Source organism: Condylura cristata, unplaced genomic scaffold, assembly GCF_000260355.1.
Source record: "Condylura cristata isolate star-nosed mole 26May11 unplaced genomic scaffold, ConCri1.0 scaffold00019, whole genome shotgun sequence".
NCBI classification, from domain to species: domain Eukaryota; kingdom Metazoa; phylum Chordata; class Mammalia; order Eulipotyphla; family Talpidae; genus Condylura; species Condylura cristata.
The window spans coordinates 19,141,214-19,157,320 of record NW_004567120.1 but is presented as its reverse complement, the minus strand read 5'-3'; the positions used below and the strand labels follow the sequence as shown (position 1 = coordinate 19,157,320).

The 16,107-nt window shown below is 38.2% G+C and overlaps 1 protein-coding gene across 1 annotated transcript in view; it reads left to right on the top strand.

Moving 5' to 3' along the window:
* TRPC5 (transient receptor potential cation channel, subfamily C, member 5) overlaps positions 1-16,107 on the top strand; it is a 227,480-nt gene that overhangs the window by 130,570 nt on the left and 80,803 nt on the right. The window contains exon 3 of the mRNA XM_004685718.2: positions 5,974-6,495. Within this exon, the coding sequence (XP_004685775.1) occupies positions 5,974-6,495 (522 nt within the window). The remainder of the gene's footprint in view (positions 1-5,973; positions 6,496-16,107) is intronic.

The window sequence follows — 16,107 nt, the reverse complement described above, 5'->3', positions numbered from 1 at the left end:
CACCCTTTTTGCTTTTAAAAATCATTATTTCTAATGGAAATCATTCAGTATAATTTGAGAGTTCAAAGAGAAGGCAAACCTTGATAAGAAAAAAATAAAATTGAATTTTCCACCTGATCTCAGTCTGAACACAAAATGACTGCTAAAAAATAATTTTTTAAAAAGGTTAAATGATGATCCTCACATAAATTTAAAATGAACATATGTCAAAGAAAGTATATAACTCATTAATTAGTGAGGAGGGCAGGAGTCTGCAAACTACAGCTTGCAAGCTAAATTCAGCCTATCCCGTGTTTTTTGTTTTTGTTTTGTTTTTTAATAATATCTCATGGAGTGTGGCTAAACCTATTCATTTCATATTGCCTAAGGTTGTTTTTGTTTTACAGTGGCAGAGCTGTAAGGTCCATGAAGCCTAATATATTTACTGTCTGGTCTCTTACAGAAAAAGTTTGCTGACCCCTGATATATGGGCTGAAAGCCATTTATAAATAGATACCAAAAAGTTTGCAAATAGACAAGGAAACAATCAATTGCATCATGCTAGACAAGAAATATCTGCATTGTAATTTACTAAATTGTAAAATAACTCTAATCAAAGGTATGGATAATCCCAAAAATATATTTGACATGGACTATTCAGTTACATATACAGAAATTGAGGCTGGGGGGGAGGGTTGTCCATGGAGAAGTCTTACTTTTTAAAAAATAAAAAGAACAGGAAAAGGTGTTAAAATGCAGCACTATGAAGCTATCACAGCCACTGCAACAAGAGTTCAATCCCCATCCAGGGAGGTGACCCACATGGCATGGCAGACCTCTCCTTACCAGCCCGCTGCTCCCCTGTGCCACGTATTTCAGTTACTGTGCATGTTCTGCTCCTCACTCTGTCTCTGGTCAATCCTCTTGCTCCCCCTACTCCCCCCACCCCCTACACCCACACACTTCTGGCTTGTACTCTAGTCCTTGTATGCATAAATAAATAAATATTTAAAAACCAAACAGAACAAGGAGAGTGCCCTGTTGCACTTTACCAGTAACTGGAATTTGGACGCGTGCTCTAAAAACTGAGGCAGGCCTGAGTACTAGCTGTAGATAAGTGGACCCAACTGGGGGAGCTTGGGCAGGCATATGCTGACCCCACTCACTGCCTTCATCTCAGAAGGTTGAAGATTCTCACATCTACATTTTTCAGCCCTGACCTTTCTTCCGGATTCACACTAGAATAACACAATTTCCTGCTACTGTCCCCCACAGGTACTTTAAACTCAACATGTACAAAATAAAACTTTAAAGCCTAAATCTATTCTTCCCTCTGTATTCATTTTCTCAATTGGTGATAGCACCATTCAACCGGGCATGTGATTCAAAAACCTGACATTCTTCATTTCTTCTCCCTCTAGTACTCCCTGGCATATCCAAAGAAAATGTTAAATCTGTTCTTTCCTGTCTATCTCTAGCATCACTGTCTAGTTCAAGGTCTTACCATATCTTTAACAGAACAAACAACATCTTTTAACTAGTCTTACCTTTCTGAAACTGGATCCAATGGTGAAGAGGGCTAGCTGGTTTATCGCAGTTGTTAAGGACTGGCTGTATGTAGCTCCGCCCAGCTCTGGTTCTGTGATGTCATAATGGTAGCTTGAAACTGACCACCAAAGGCGTGTTTCTGCCACAGAGATTGGTAAAAGCTAGTAATCATGATTTCTTTTTCTGGACAGCTGCTTGTTAAACATTTAGCAATACATTTACCCACTACCCACACCAACCTTTGTAAAACACTTGCTCAGCTACACACTGTGATGATTCAGAGGCTTCAGTGGCTTCCCATGGCCAACAGTAACATTAACTTCTCAACATGGTATATAAAGTCTTTTATCATGTAGCCCATACATAAATGTCCAGCTTCTTCTCCCACCCCTCCATAGTCTCAAAACTTATGTGGTTGTACAAAGATGATGAACTGGCTCATTTGAGCCTATTCTCCCCCACACACACACACAAACACACCTATATGGCATAATAGATAGATAGATAGATGGCTATTATATATTGATATCGTATAAATATATACATTCTTATGTATATATTGATCCATACACTGTCTTTACTTTTGGGGGGGCCAACATTTACAACTTAACAGATTTTTGCCCCCAAATCTGCATTCCTGCCTTCTTTTGAAAAAATCACAACAGGGCCCTTCCTGGTGGTGCAACAGGTTAAAGTTCAGTACTGTGAAGTTAGTCACAGCCACCTTAGCATGAGCTCAATCCCCAGCCAGGGAAGTGACCCACATGGCATGGCAGACCTCTCCTACCTTGTCCACTGCTCCTTCAGCAGTGTATTTCAGTCAATTCACCTATTTTGCTCCCCCCTCTGTTTCTGGTGAATCCTCTCACCACCTTGCACCTCTGGCCTGTACCCCTGTTATGTATGCATAAATAAATCTTTTTTAAAAAAATCACAACAGTAGGCCCTCATTCATGCTTATAACGATTTTATAGCAAGAATATGAGTAACAGATGCCCTCTTTGAGAGGGTATATGTACTACAGTTCACCAGTTCTAGCATTCACTCAACAAATCATGCATATACACCTATGCCAAGGCTTCATTCCTGTTCCTACTACCTGTTCTGGCCCCTATTGTAGAACATACATATCATAAAGTCTGAATTATTATCAGAAACTTCTCATATTCCCTATAAAATTTGTTCTTTACTATCATCATCCTAAAAGTTCTTTGTCTCTGTACAGTCTAGAAAAGGGAGAAAAAAAAAAAAAACATGAGGAAGGCAAAAAGAGGAAGTAGAAGGAGAAAGATGAGGATACATCTACAGCCTGGGAGAAAAAGTCTACATTGTGGAGCAATAGGATGGTGAAAATACAGGCAGGGGCTGTCCTAGGTTTTTGTGATCCCAGGGTATTTCCCTAGAGAGCTTCTGTGCTAACCCTCCTGAGAGACTTAGACTGTCTACCTACTCAGCTAGACATGGAATAAAGAACCATGGAAACTAATTAACCTTGACTCAAATTATGGGAGCCAAGATTATAAAGGACCATCAATTTTTTTAAAGATTTATTTATGCATATAACAACCGGGGTACAGACCATAGGTGCAGGGGGTGAGAGGTTTCAGCAGAGACAGAGTGGGGAGCAGAACAGGCAGATTGACTGAAATAACTGCTGAGGGGAGAAGTAGGCAGGTCAGGAGAGGTCTGCCTCACCATGCGGGTCACCTCCCTGGCCGCGGCTCAAACTCATGCTGCAGTGACCTTGGAGAGCTTCATAGTGCTGTGCTTTAACCCATGGGCCACCAGGGAGGGCCTGGCCATCAATTTCTTATTTTGAGATTAGGAAATGTAGTTGTTTGCTTGTTTGTTTGTTTGTTTGTTTGTTTGTTTGTTGGCTGTATGTCTAGCACTGTGTTAGATACTATGGGAAAAAATAAGAACAAACTATGATCTTCAAAGAGCTCATAACCATATTGGGGACACAAGAATATACATATATGGAAAATAATTAGAAAACAATATAAGGCATTATCAGAAAAGTGAGATCTTGGATGTAACCTATGCCCACAACATCTGGGACAGTTGTGGCAGTATCAAAGTAGGAAGAGATAATGAAGAAGCCATGGCTTGCAATGGCTCTTGACTGGCAGAAATGTAGGAAGACCTTTCCATACTGGGGATTCCACAAGGATATGCACAAAAGAGCAATGAATGGGTTGGCTGTAACAATCTGTGTTATTATAAGGTTAACTGGAAGACAACAGGGAATCTAGATGAGAAGAAGAGGTTGTTCACAACAGCCCAGTTTCTTTTGAAAAGATTTCCTCTCTGGTGTCATGTACCCAGAAAGTCAAATGGAAGATAAGAAGGCTCCTTATTCAGCACAGAAGCAATGACAACAGAAATCAGATGGCTCCAGAAAGAATTTCATGTCTAGGCATAGAACAGTAATCTTTCATCTCCATAACACAATTGGTAGGCAATATTTATAAGTACCACTGTGTACCTTGGGTAGGTATGGTAGGTTTATTTTATTAACATAGAAATAAAGAGGGGGAAAAGAATGAACAAGAAGTGGAAAAAAGGAGAGGACTTTAGCAGGGAGCAGATACATTTCTCCTTCCTGACCCAGGGAATGCTGGGTAACTGGCCATCTTTCCTTCCTCCCACCTCCGACTTCTAGATGAAGACAGAGCTTGAGAAATGGCCCCGCCCACCGAGAAAGTTTAAGAGTCCCAGATGTGAGCCGCTTTCTTCTGGGCATAGTGTAACACACTGCTCGCTGACCATCTCTCCCAGCTCTACTCTTCATGCAGGCTGTTGTTTATGTTCATTTCTAGGCCCACTTAGGCCTATTTCTTCCTTAGCCTTAGGCTTATGTTAATTTCTGAAATCATTCTTAACCTGTGTCCAACTTACTTTATGAGCCAGTTGCTCACTCCTGCGGTCTTGTTTGAAGCAGCTCGCTTTATATGTGTAACAGTGTTTATTCCCTGACCCCTCCAAGCAATTGATGGTCAATATGCATCCAGATCTCAACTTTTCAGGGGCCTGTGTAACCGTTCCATGAAGGAAACAAACTTCATGCAAACTCCTCCCCCACCCTTCACTCTGCCTCTCTCCCATTGCCTGTTTCAGGGCCATTTTCCTATTTGGAAACCCTTCATTCAAGATGGAAAGGAAGCAAAGATGCGAAACTATCACCCTCTTGTCATTTTGCCAGCAACCCTGAGTTACAATTTAAAAATTTAAGATTAAAAAGAAACTTGTTTAAAAGAGTATTTGTCTATTCTGTGGGAATCTCAGTTATCTGTCCCAGGGTAAAATATTTGGAACCATCTTTCTAAAAGGGCATTAAGATCAATATTTCACAATTTCTTGGAATCCATACTTTGAGTACTCAGTTCCACCCATCCATAAACACTCCTCTATTCCAGTTCTCATTCTCCAGCTCTGGTACCTACTTCTGTGGGTCTACTGAGCTAACTTTCCCTATTAGACTGAGAATAAACTGGATCCCAAAACATATTTAGAGATTTTTTTTATTCATTGATCAGGTTTTGCATACTCATACAGAGATGTTCCTGAATACCAAAAGAACCCCAAAGTGTTGGCCTCTAGCTGCTATTTGCACCAAGCATTCCAGTGGCGACATAGCAATTTTAGCAAAGGTCCTTGTTTCAGGTAACACCTCTTGCAAGCCTAAATGTCCTCATTTATATAGAGAGCACTGGTTTCTGGTAATACCAGATTCTCTCTTCCTTGCTGGGACAAACAGGCTCTCATTCATCTGTTCCGAACACTGTAAATGGCCTTTGTCTAGCCACGGCATTTGGTCCCCTGATGTGCATTGATATACAAAGTCAGTGCAACCATTAGTCTCCAGGGCTTGATTGAGTGGCATGATCTTTAAGATTACTGGTTGTGGTTAGCCTTTCAAAAACTATTCCTGAGTCTCTACTTGGTGAAACAGAATACATACTACTGTGTATTCCTACTTGTCTATTTTATTGTCTGATCTGCCCAACTAAGCTCTAGAAAGTCAGGAAAAACACCCTTTACATCTCTGTATCCCTTATGGGGCCTCAGACAGAATCGGACATTTTGTGGTTGTATAATTTAACAGCCAAACTCTTTATTCCCATTGCCTGGGTTTGATGTTAGGCTTTGCTCTAAAAGCTGTGTAAACATGATGTGCTTTAACCTCTGTGTGCCTCAGAGTCTTCATTTGGGAAGAATATTTACCTCCCAAGATTGTTGTGGGGATTAAATGAGTAAATATATGTTAAAGTTCTGTACACTAGGCATACAGTAACCATTCTATTAAGTGTTATTGTGTTAAATAGAACTGACAAAAAGACAGTGACTCCAATTCCAGGATCATCAACATCCAATGGGCTCTATGTTCCTTTTTCTAAGACTTAATCCTGCCCACTTGTATTTTTTTCATTTGCTTATACCTAGGTCCCCACTCTGATGATGGACACCCAGTTCTCCGAGTTCACACCAGACATCACTCCCATTATGTTGGCCGCCCACACCAACAACTACGAAATCATCAAATTGCTTGTGCAAAAACGGGTCACTATCCCAAGGCCCCATCAGATCCGCTGCAACTGTGTGGAGTGTGTGTCTAGTTCAGAGGTAGACAGCTTGCGTCACTCCCGCTCCCGGCTGAATATTTATAAAGCTCTAGCAAGCCCCTCACTCATTGCCTTATCAAGTGAGGACCCCATCTTAACTGCCTTCCGCCTGGGCTGGGAGCTCAAGGAGCTAAGCAAAGTGGAAAATGAGTTCAAGGCTGAGTATGAGGAGCTTTCCCAGCAGTGCAAACTCTTTGCCAAAGACCTGCTGGACCAAGCTCGAAGCTCCCGGGAACTGGAGATCATCCTCAATCACAGAGATGACCACAGTGAAGAGCTGGATCCTCAGAAATATCATGACCTGGCCAAGCTGAAAGTAGCAATCAAATACCACCAGAAAGAGGTAAGCTGAGTTTTCCTCTGCTTTTAGAGATGCTTATGCCTTGTGCAGTCCAGAACAGCAGAACAAGAGTCAACACTTTTCTATCACCTAGCCTCTGGCAGACAATTTAGATGGCCCTCCAAAATAGGCCCATTTAACCATGGCACATACAGTCTCTGCATGTTTCCTTCATGGCCAGATGAATAGGGAAAAATACTCATCACGTGATTCGTTGATCAGTACCATTCATTCAACAAATGCTTATTCAGCACATTCTAAGTGTTTGGGGTACAGAAAACAGATACTAATTCCACATTCATGGAGCTTTGCAAGCTAGTGGTGGACATTAATGAGCATGTTAGTGAATGTGTAATTACAGACTAGCAGAAGTACTATGAAGGAGAACCTCTATTTGGAGGATCCCCACTTCATATTCTGAGGCCATGGGGGGCCGTGATCACAGAGGATTTGCTGTATGGATGCTGGTAATTGTGACAGAATAAAGTCCACTGCATTCCTTCAACAAGAAGCCTGTGATAAGCATTTGAAAGCTGGAGTTATGCTCAGAGTGTGTAGCTATATAGAATGCTGGGGCAACATCTGTGATGGTGTAACCTCCAAACTGTTAGGGTTCACTTCTTCGACAAAGATCAGTTCCAAGCATGAGAGGCTTAGCTTTCTCAATCTGCCATAATTACAGTCTAGCAGGTGCTGTTCGATGCTGTTTTACTAAAAACTACCAGCAGCCTCGTTGCAAATCTGTCTGAGCTCTTGAAGGAGACAGCATAGTGCAGTAGAAAGAGCAGGGACTTGAGAGCCAGAGCAACTGAGGATGGAATTCCAACTCACCAGCAGTGTGACCTGAAGAAAGTCACTCAAATTTTCAGAAAGTCAATTACACATGGTAAAATTTCCTCTATTTCACTGGGCTATTATGGGAAATAAACAAGAAAAGGCTAGTATGCAATAGAATCCACAGAAGGCACTTTAATGTCCTTTTCCATCTCTCTTTCAATGGTAGCTGAAGTCGGATTCAACCTGGTTTAACCAAAAGGTGTTTGCCATCTAAAGGACAACCACACTGCCCTGGGCACACTGCATGGGCCCAGGATCTAAGGCAAATCACTGTGTGTGGGCTCATCTTGATAGATAGAATCCCTTTCTTGATAGAAAGAAAATAAGAATATTGGGCCCTTCCTGGTGGCACAGTGGGTTAAAGCATTGCACTGAGAAGCTGAAGCCACTTCCGCATGAGTTCGATTCCCGCCTGCCCCGGAGGTGACCACATGGCACGGCAGACCTTTCCTGGCCCACCTGCTGCTCCCCTCAGCAGCGTGCCTTGTCATTCGGCCTGTTCTGCTCCCCACTCTGTCTCTGGTGAATCCTCTCACCACCCCTGCTCTTCTGGCCTGTACCCCAGTTCTGTATGCACAAATAAGTAAATCTTAAAAAAAATCACAAATGTTTTTTAACATGAATTGCTTCCAGGAAACAAAATGGTTAAAAGGAATAGAAATGTTAAAAACTAGGTATTGCAGAATGTAACTTAAGTTTTCACTTCTTACTTCATTAGATAGTATAAAACTTCATAAGCTTAGGCTTCCATTCCCCTGAAAAGTGACCAAGCGTTTATTTACAAACAATTTCACTACCATATTTCATCTGTTCTTATTGATAAATCATCCTCCAACTACCTTATCACATGGTCCCTTTTGTTCAGACTCTTCACTTTCCAGTTTGTCACTGCTACACGCAGAAACCATTGTGATCACCCCCTCAATTGTGTGGTGATAGTTCTTCGCGTATACCCATGGAAACAACTTCCTAGCCTGCATTCACAGCCCTCATTAACCTTCTCATAATTTTCCACTCATATTTTATTCCCTTCATTTCCCTGAAACTTTATTCCCTTGTCTCTTATTTCATAATTACTTTTATTTTTTTAAAGATTTATATATTTATGCATGCAGAACTGGGGTACAGGCCAGAGGTGCAGAGGTGATGAGAGGATTCACCAGAGACAGAGTGAGGAGCAGAACAGGCAGATCAATGAAGGGGAGCACTGCTGGGTGAGCAGCTGAGGGGAGCATCTGAGGTGAGACAGGAGAGGTCTGCTGCACCATGTGGGTCATCCCTGGGGCAGGGATTGAACCTGCACTAAGAGACTGCAGCCAGCTCCTCAGTTGTGTCTCCAGGGAGGGTCCTTTTTATTAGAGAATATGTTATTATAGTTCATATATTTTTCAGCTATCACTATACTAACCAGAATGTGCCAAGGAATTACATATTTTTTCTCTCTTAATTAACCACCAAATATTCCAAAATTGTTCGCTGAGTCCATTTGCTCTATACATTCAAAGGTCATTTCTTTCATTGAGTAAAATATACATAGCATAAAATGTACCATTTTAAAAATTCTTTTAAGTTTAAATTTCAGTAGCATTAAGTACACTAATATACAACCATCACAATAATTAGGAATTATTTCTTACAATAGTGAGTCCATACAATTAAGTGTTTCATATTTTGCAGGTCATGTTATTTTTAATCCATAATACTGGTAAAGTAGCACCTTTCAACTATTCAAAATTTTGGCTATTCAGCAGTAATACAAAAGTTATCACCAAAGCACTGTATTTATGCAGACATCGACAATTTTAGTCCTGGCAGTATTTGCTCATCATTGTGACTCAAATCAATGAGAATTTAATAGACAATGGAATTTAATAGACTGAACTGTCGCAGAGTACATCAAACTCCAACTTCAGCTTTGCTGCAAATTCAGCAAGCAAAGATAGTGAATGACTCTCGGCTTCAATGTCAATAATTTCACAAAAAACGAATATACTTTCTTGCACACATAAATCCAAATATGACCCATGACTGCAGTCTTCAGAATTATTTTGGGATTTATTTTGGATTTTGAAACAGTTCAGTCTATTATTTAGCTCCAAATCTTCTAAGATGAGTTGTCTTAACAGTGCCACAGAGAAATTTTAATTCAGGGTCTCTTCCAAATAAGCCACAAATTATAAAGGCAAGTTTGAGAACTCGGATGTCCTGAAGGTTTATACCACAATGACATAGCTTTCAGAATGTAAAAATGGCTTATACTCATCAAAATCTGTAAGCTGCTTCTGAATTGTGAATTCATTTCCACTGAAGAACTGGAAAATCCTCCCCAGGCTGTGAATTAGTTGTTTTTAAAAAGGACTGTGGCTCCATTGAGTTGCAAATGAATATGTTTCTAGTTGTTCCCTATTTGATCCATATGTTTAATTTCTGACTGAATATTATCACCTGGGACAAATCATTAATTTCCTTATTTGAAGATGGTTTTGTCATTTTAGTTTAGTGTGTTTGGATAAGTAATAAGTTCTGTTCACTACAGATGTTCCAACAATTTAGGTATCTGTGAGCAGAATCTCACACTTCTTTGGCCTAAGGAAACAGACTGATAATTCTATTCAATATATATCCATAAGTTAGTTTTTAAAAGGTGAAATACACATCACTTAAAGTTATAAACCTTAAAAAAAGTCACAATTTTTATATACGGCAGGTCCTCAAATAATATTGTTTCCTTCAATATTTTCATTATAATGTTGATGAGGAAAAAGAATTAGGGCCCACAGTGAACTAATTTGACACTTTTCAAGTTCCTGGTCTCCTGAGACATCAATTTCCTTAAAGTTAAAATTTCCAAGAACCTAGCAACATTAATGAGGACGTAACATAATTTATCATATTATGTCATACATTTAATCACCAATTTTCACTGTACCACTCTCCGTATGTAGGATGTGATGGAGCTAAGCTAACCAACATTTTTTTCATACATTAAAAAAATGAGGTTAAACTAGCTTTATGCTATTATACTCATGGAAAATAAACTCAGCTTTCTCTGTCTGATAATATCCCAAAAATTCCTTGCTGGCACATCGTTTATGTGTGTTTGCTCATCAAGAAGAAATATATATTAGCATCCTAAGTGATGCACACTCCAGAGTCTGATGAAATATATAAGGCTTGAGGATTACATGTTGGGAGCCCCTAAATAAGCTGGGGGCATTTTTTTCTAAGGCCAGTTTTATTCAGATGACCACCAGGTCATGAAGAAAGCTAAAGAGTAATCTCCCAGGATGATAGTAATACAAAGAGAAATCAACCTCTGCATCGGAATGGTAAAACTGGGGCAAGAGACAAAAACAGCCTTCTTTTTCAACTTAATTGCATACTTGATTCCAGTTGGGCAATGACATTCTATCTTCAAGGTCATAAAGGGCATTATGTTTACTGAAGTCAAAGACATACACCACATGAACTCACTTATTTTGGTAAATAAACAAATTAAAAACCTAAATAAAACAAAAATAAATTTTGAGACTATAACACCAATTAGTTTCACTGAAGGGAACAGCAAAGAAGGCTGGGTGAGTTGGGGAAAACGAGTCAACTGTATAGTGAGTGATAGAATTGGACTTTTAGAGATGTGCTCACTAGTGTCTATACAGATGTGGATTTAAAATGATGTACACCTTAAACTTATACAGTATTGAAATTTTACTTCAGCAAGAAATATAAAAAATAATTTTCAAATTATTAAAAATGATAGTAGGTTACTTCCTCAGGGTCTGTACTCAGAACAGAAAATAGCTGATATAACACTTTTGCCTGGTTAAGCTTTTAAAGAATGCTGCAATTCCAACTGTGAAAAACAAACAAATAACAACAACAACAAAAAGTGCAAATGGAAACTTTCTCAGCAGATGGAGATATTGTAAGGGACTCCTTTACCCACACACATCTAAAGGGTTCAGGCACATTTTCTTGAACTAGAAAAACTGTAATATATACGTACACAAATAAATTTTCTTCTATGAAATGAGCTGCATTTTCCAAAACTGGAAGTTGGGGGCGGAGGACAACATTAAACATTAGGAAGATGTTTCAAGGAAGAAAAATGTTTTCCAACTTTAAGAATAAAATGATTTACAATGATTAGTATTGCCAGAATTTGTTATAATCTAGAGTTAGGTGATGTGTTTTCAACAACAGATTTTGTTAATGGCACCTTTATTAAAGGAATCTGAAACACTTAAGTTTTATTTCAATACTTTGTCTCCCTGGTCATATGAACAACCATGTTAAACTAAAAAGTACTTCTTACGCTTTTACATTTTGCTAGAGTCTTTAAGATGAAATTGTGATTAGAGGTAAAGAGATTAATGGTTTTCTTTACCTTGTTAAAATTCAGTTCCATTTTTTAAGAAGTATAAATGGAGATGTTTAAATATTCTTTATTACCCTGAAACTATGTGACATTTGAGACCTATGGATAGCTGCATCTCTCAATACAAGTAACTCCTAAATAACTTCAGTAATTAGGAGGTTTTTTTTTTTCTATTAGGTTTTTGGTGGTTGGTTGGTTGATTGGTTTTCATATAAGCAGAAAAGCAGAAGAAAAGCAGGTTTTAAATGTGGCCTTGTAAACACAGGATCCTTGAAAAAATAAGAATATGCACAGGAGAAAATGGCTATCTACTTCGAGTCTCTAAAGTTATCAGTATAAGAAAACAACAGTCAAGTGAGATGAAAAAAAAAAGAAATTGTAAAAATCTACTTGGATAATAGTGATTTTATAATGCTCAGCGTTACATAATACCTACAGTAATAAATCAAAGTCTTACATGGAATTTAACTACTCCTAACAGAAGTCAAGCAGACTCCCCAAAAGAATTAAACTTGGTTTAATTTAAAAAATAAATAAAGACAAGCTCAGAAGAATGAAACAAAAGCTGATTCTCAGCTATAACTTTGACATGGCGATCTAATCTCTTAGAAAAGTTATAAAACTATTCTAAAATCTTTACATGTCATATAGACTTTCAGGCATTGCCATATATACATCCTTCAGATATTCCTAAAAAGTCCTGATTTCATATAGTCTGTCCCATTGTCAGACATACCTACCAACAAGCTTTGAAAACTGTATCATTGTCTTTGTTCCTTATTCCCACTGAAGGATGACAGAAAAATTACTGCAACTTCCATTTTACAAGCAAGAAAGGTTTGTATGTCAGAGATAAATTCAAGATTATCTGACAAGTCCATGAGTAGAACTCCAAAATCCTGGCAAAATATGCTCTCAGAGTATACTCCACCTGCTGTTGAGTGGGCTTCTTTCATGCTGGTTTAAGCCTCCAAATTCACCACCAGGTAATTTAAAAACCACAAGTTCTTAGATTTGCAAGTAAAAGTTTATTAGTTTTAAGCTGATAAAACACTTAACAATAAAATGATATGGATCAATAGCTAATAAGGGTTCTAGTCAACGAATAACTGGAAGAAATCACATATAAGAATACAACTACATTGTCAAAAATTCCCACACACTTTACCAAAGCATAGAGGGACACAGACTTGTGCTTCCTGATTCACTGCCATCTACCAGCCAATCTACCTTGGTTTTCCATATTTAAATCTGACTCAGAATGATGTGCCTGTCTCCTCTGTCACTCCATGTCATACAAGACTGGCTTTGGTGTTGGTCTCAAGAACAACCATTAAAGGACTAGTTTGGATAAAGAACTAGCCACTCTCTCCTCTCTCCTAGAAGAGGGATGCAGGACTCTAACCAAAGGTATCCACTCAGTAGACCACCAATTGCTATATCTGTCTAATTAGGTATTTAAGTATATGATTTGTGTCAATTCCAACCAGTTAGTTCTACATTATCAACAAAATCTCTAGTATCAATTATTATTACTATAAAATCTCTAGTATCAATTATTACAAAATCTCTAGGATCAACAACTTAGGGCTGGTTAATTTAAAAATGCGAAAAAATGGCTTGGTTCATAAACCTCCTTATGAACTAACTCTGTACTATATTATATATAGGAACTAACTATAGTAATAAACTGCTATATTAATCTTGACAACTAATTATGGTTTTGCTCTCTCCTGAAAATACCTTCTCTACTAGTTTATGTTCCTATATAGTTTCTTACCTCCTACACTTATTCCTTATCACTACTAATGCTACTTCTAATTATTTCCTAGAGTATACATATTTAATAGACAGTGATCCATTAATTGGAGCAGTGTAACATCTTAATCCTAAAACACATATAATCATAAAATCCAGGTAAGCATTGCAGTACACTTTCTCTAATCCTGAAGTGTCATTACGGAACACTCCTTCTAGGTGACCTCTGAGGTCAACTCAGGGCTATGCTGACCATTTATCATTATGTAGTCTGGTTTGGATCTTAGCCTGTTTCAACGTCAGTCTAGGGTAGTCTCTCAGATTTCACTTGCTGCATTTTGATGATCTTGAATTCGAATGGTTGTGTTCTATTGTGAGTAATAAATTATAACAAGTTCACTTATCTGCTGTGGAATTGTTATAAAGTTCACATTCCAGAATTCTACAATAGCTGCCTTTCAGTATCTAATTGTATTTTAGGACCCCCAGATCTTCTTATGTACAGTTAAATTACTCACCAAGCAGAATCTCTGGTGGAATAATGGTCTCTCTTTATCTTTCCTGATCATGTTCAAACACTGTGGAACTTTCTCATACTAATATGTTTGATAACTGCTAAATTTTACTTTCAAAAGGGACAACAGTAGTTTTTCTTCATCCAGCAGTCTCTTTCTTAACTTTGCTAAACAAACTTATCCTGAAATTCAGTGGCAAAACTGACTTCTGATACTACTTATGCAAAGAAGACCTGGTAATATAGTCTGATTTCCCCCCTTTATCTTCAAAGGTATCTAGTTTTCTGTGCATGCAACATCTGTAACTTGGTTGTCTCTTTAACTCCTTTGATTATAGTATGCTTAACTACTTTGACTTTAATATGCTGTCCCCCTTTACCTGTGGGGGATACATTCCAAGACCCTCAGTGGATGCCTGAAACCACAGGCTGTCCTGAACCCTATATATACTGTATCTCTCCTACATATATGCATCTATGATAAAGTCTGATTTACAAATTAGGCACTTTAATAAAAAAATAATAAAATAGAATGACTATTAAAAAATAGAATGACTGTTTTGTAATAAAAACTATTTGAATGTGCACTCATATGTGCTCTCTGTCTATATAGGTTTGGACACAGATGATCACGGGTTAGGAGGGTATATTACATATGAGTTGGTATAGTTTGGTTTCTACCAATGTAGAGTGATAATGCATGTCATTTCTTTAAAATCAGATATACTATTTTGTCCACTGGTACACTCTTAGGTCTTTGCCTAGTTGCTGTTCATGTCACAAGATGCAAAAGCCGTTTTCTAGAAAGACTATAGTTTCCATGGGCTTGACTGAAGGGTAGCTATTTTTCCAAATGGAAATGACTATATGACCTATAACTAGTATGGTCAGTGAGTCTCTGACACATTTCCTTGGTCCCTGTCTGTTTGGATATGGGGATCCTCCAACTATTGCATTTCCCCCGTCTACCACCTGGAGATGTGTTAGCGCCAAACCACACTTTGTTTAAATTCACTATTTTTCCTATATCTCAATAGTTAAGATTTCTGTCAAGTTTACAACAGGTTCATTATAATAAGCCAATTAATTATTCTCTATCACTTAACCAAAACCAAGAAAAAAATGCCTTATAAACTACTTGTGGACAATCATTTCCATGCTAATGTCTAAAGTGTTTAACTTTCCCTTGGTGACGAGTCCTAATCAAGCTTTGTCTAGCCCTTCAGTATAATTTGTCATTTCCACTTAGGGAACAATATTATAGAGTAGTTCGATTTTAGGGCAGCATGTGGGTGAACAGTCCTACATTGGAACCTCTTGACCTCAGCTATTTCAAAGGTTCTTCTCTGGCAAAAGTTATCTAAAAACCTGTTTGCAGATTCCTCATCTAGTCAATGTTGCCTTTTCAAAAGTATTTCCTGGATTCAGCTCTAACAGTCTGTGGTTGACACATTCTCTCATAAAGTCATTAAACCTCTCAAAAGGCATTAAATCTTCTCAAATAAAAGTGCTTCAATATTGTCCCGTTAATGTAAATATATTCACTCTATAGACTTCCCACATGATCTGGAAGTAGACTTTTACTATGAAATCTTTCATAAATCAAAATGGCAGAGAGCAAGGAAGTGATTACAGTTTATATAGAAAATGCTTGAGTGTTCCCAGACCCCAAAAAATAACCTACCAAATAACACATACTACCTACAGTAACAGAAACAGTTAGTAAAAGCAGGGATGATATACATACATAGCCTGTATGTTATTTGAAATGACAATATTTCATCTCTCTTTCTGAATGAGTCATGATCACCAGAGAGGAAGGTTGGGGAAATGGCAAAGGTAGAAGGAATTAACTGGTTTTGGTGGATGGTAACTAGATATTTGGTGATGAGCATAGTATTGCTGTGGTGAGAAACTTCTACTTGAAGCCAATACAGTGTTGCAAATTAATATTAACTCAATTTTTTCCAAAAAGAAACATATACAGCCTATATAAAATAGTTTCCAAGGAAGAAGCTTGGAGGCACCATGCTTGCTGCTAGGCTATGTACTGCTTTTAGAATAGCTGCCGCAAAACAAATGCTAAATGCTAAATGCTACTTTTATATTTCACCTTCTACCATAAAAG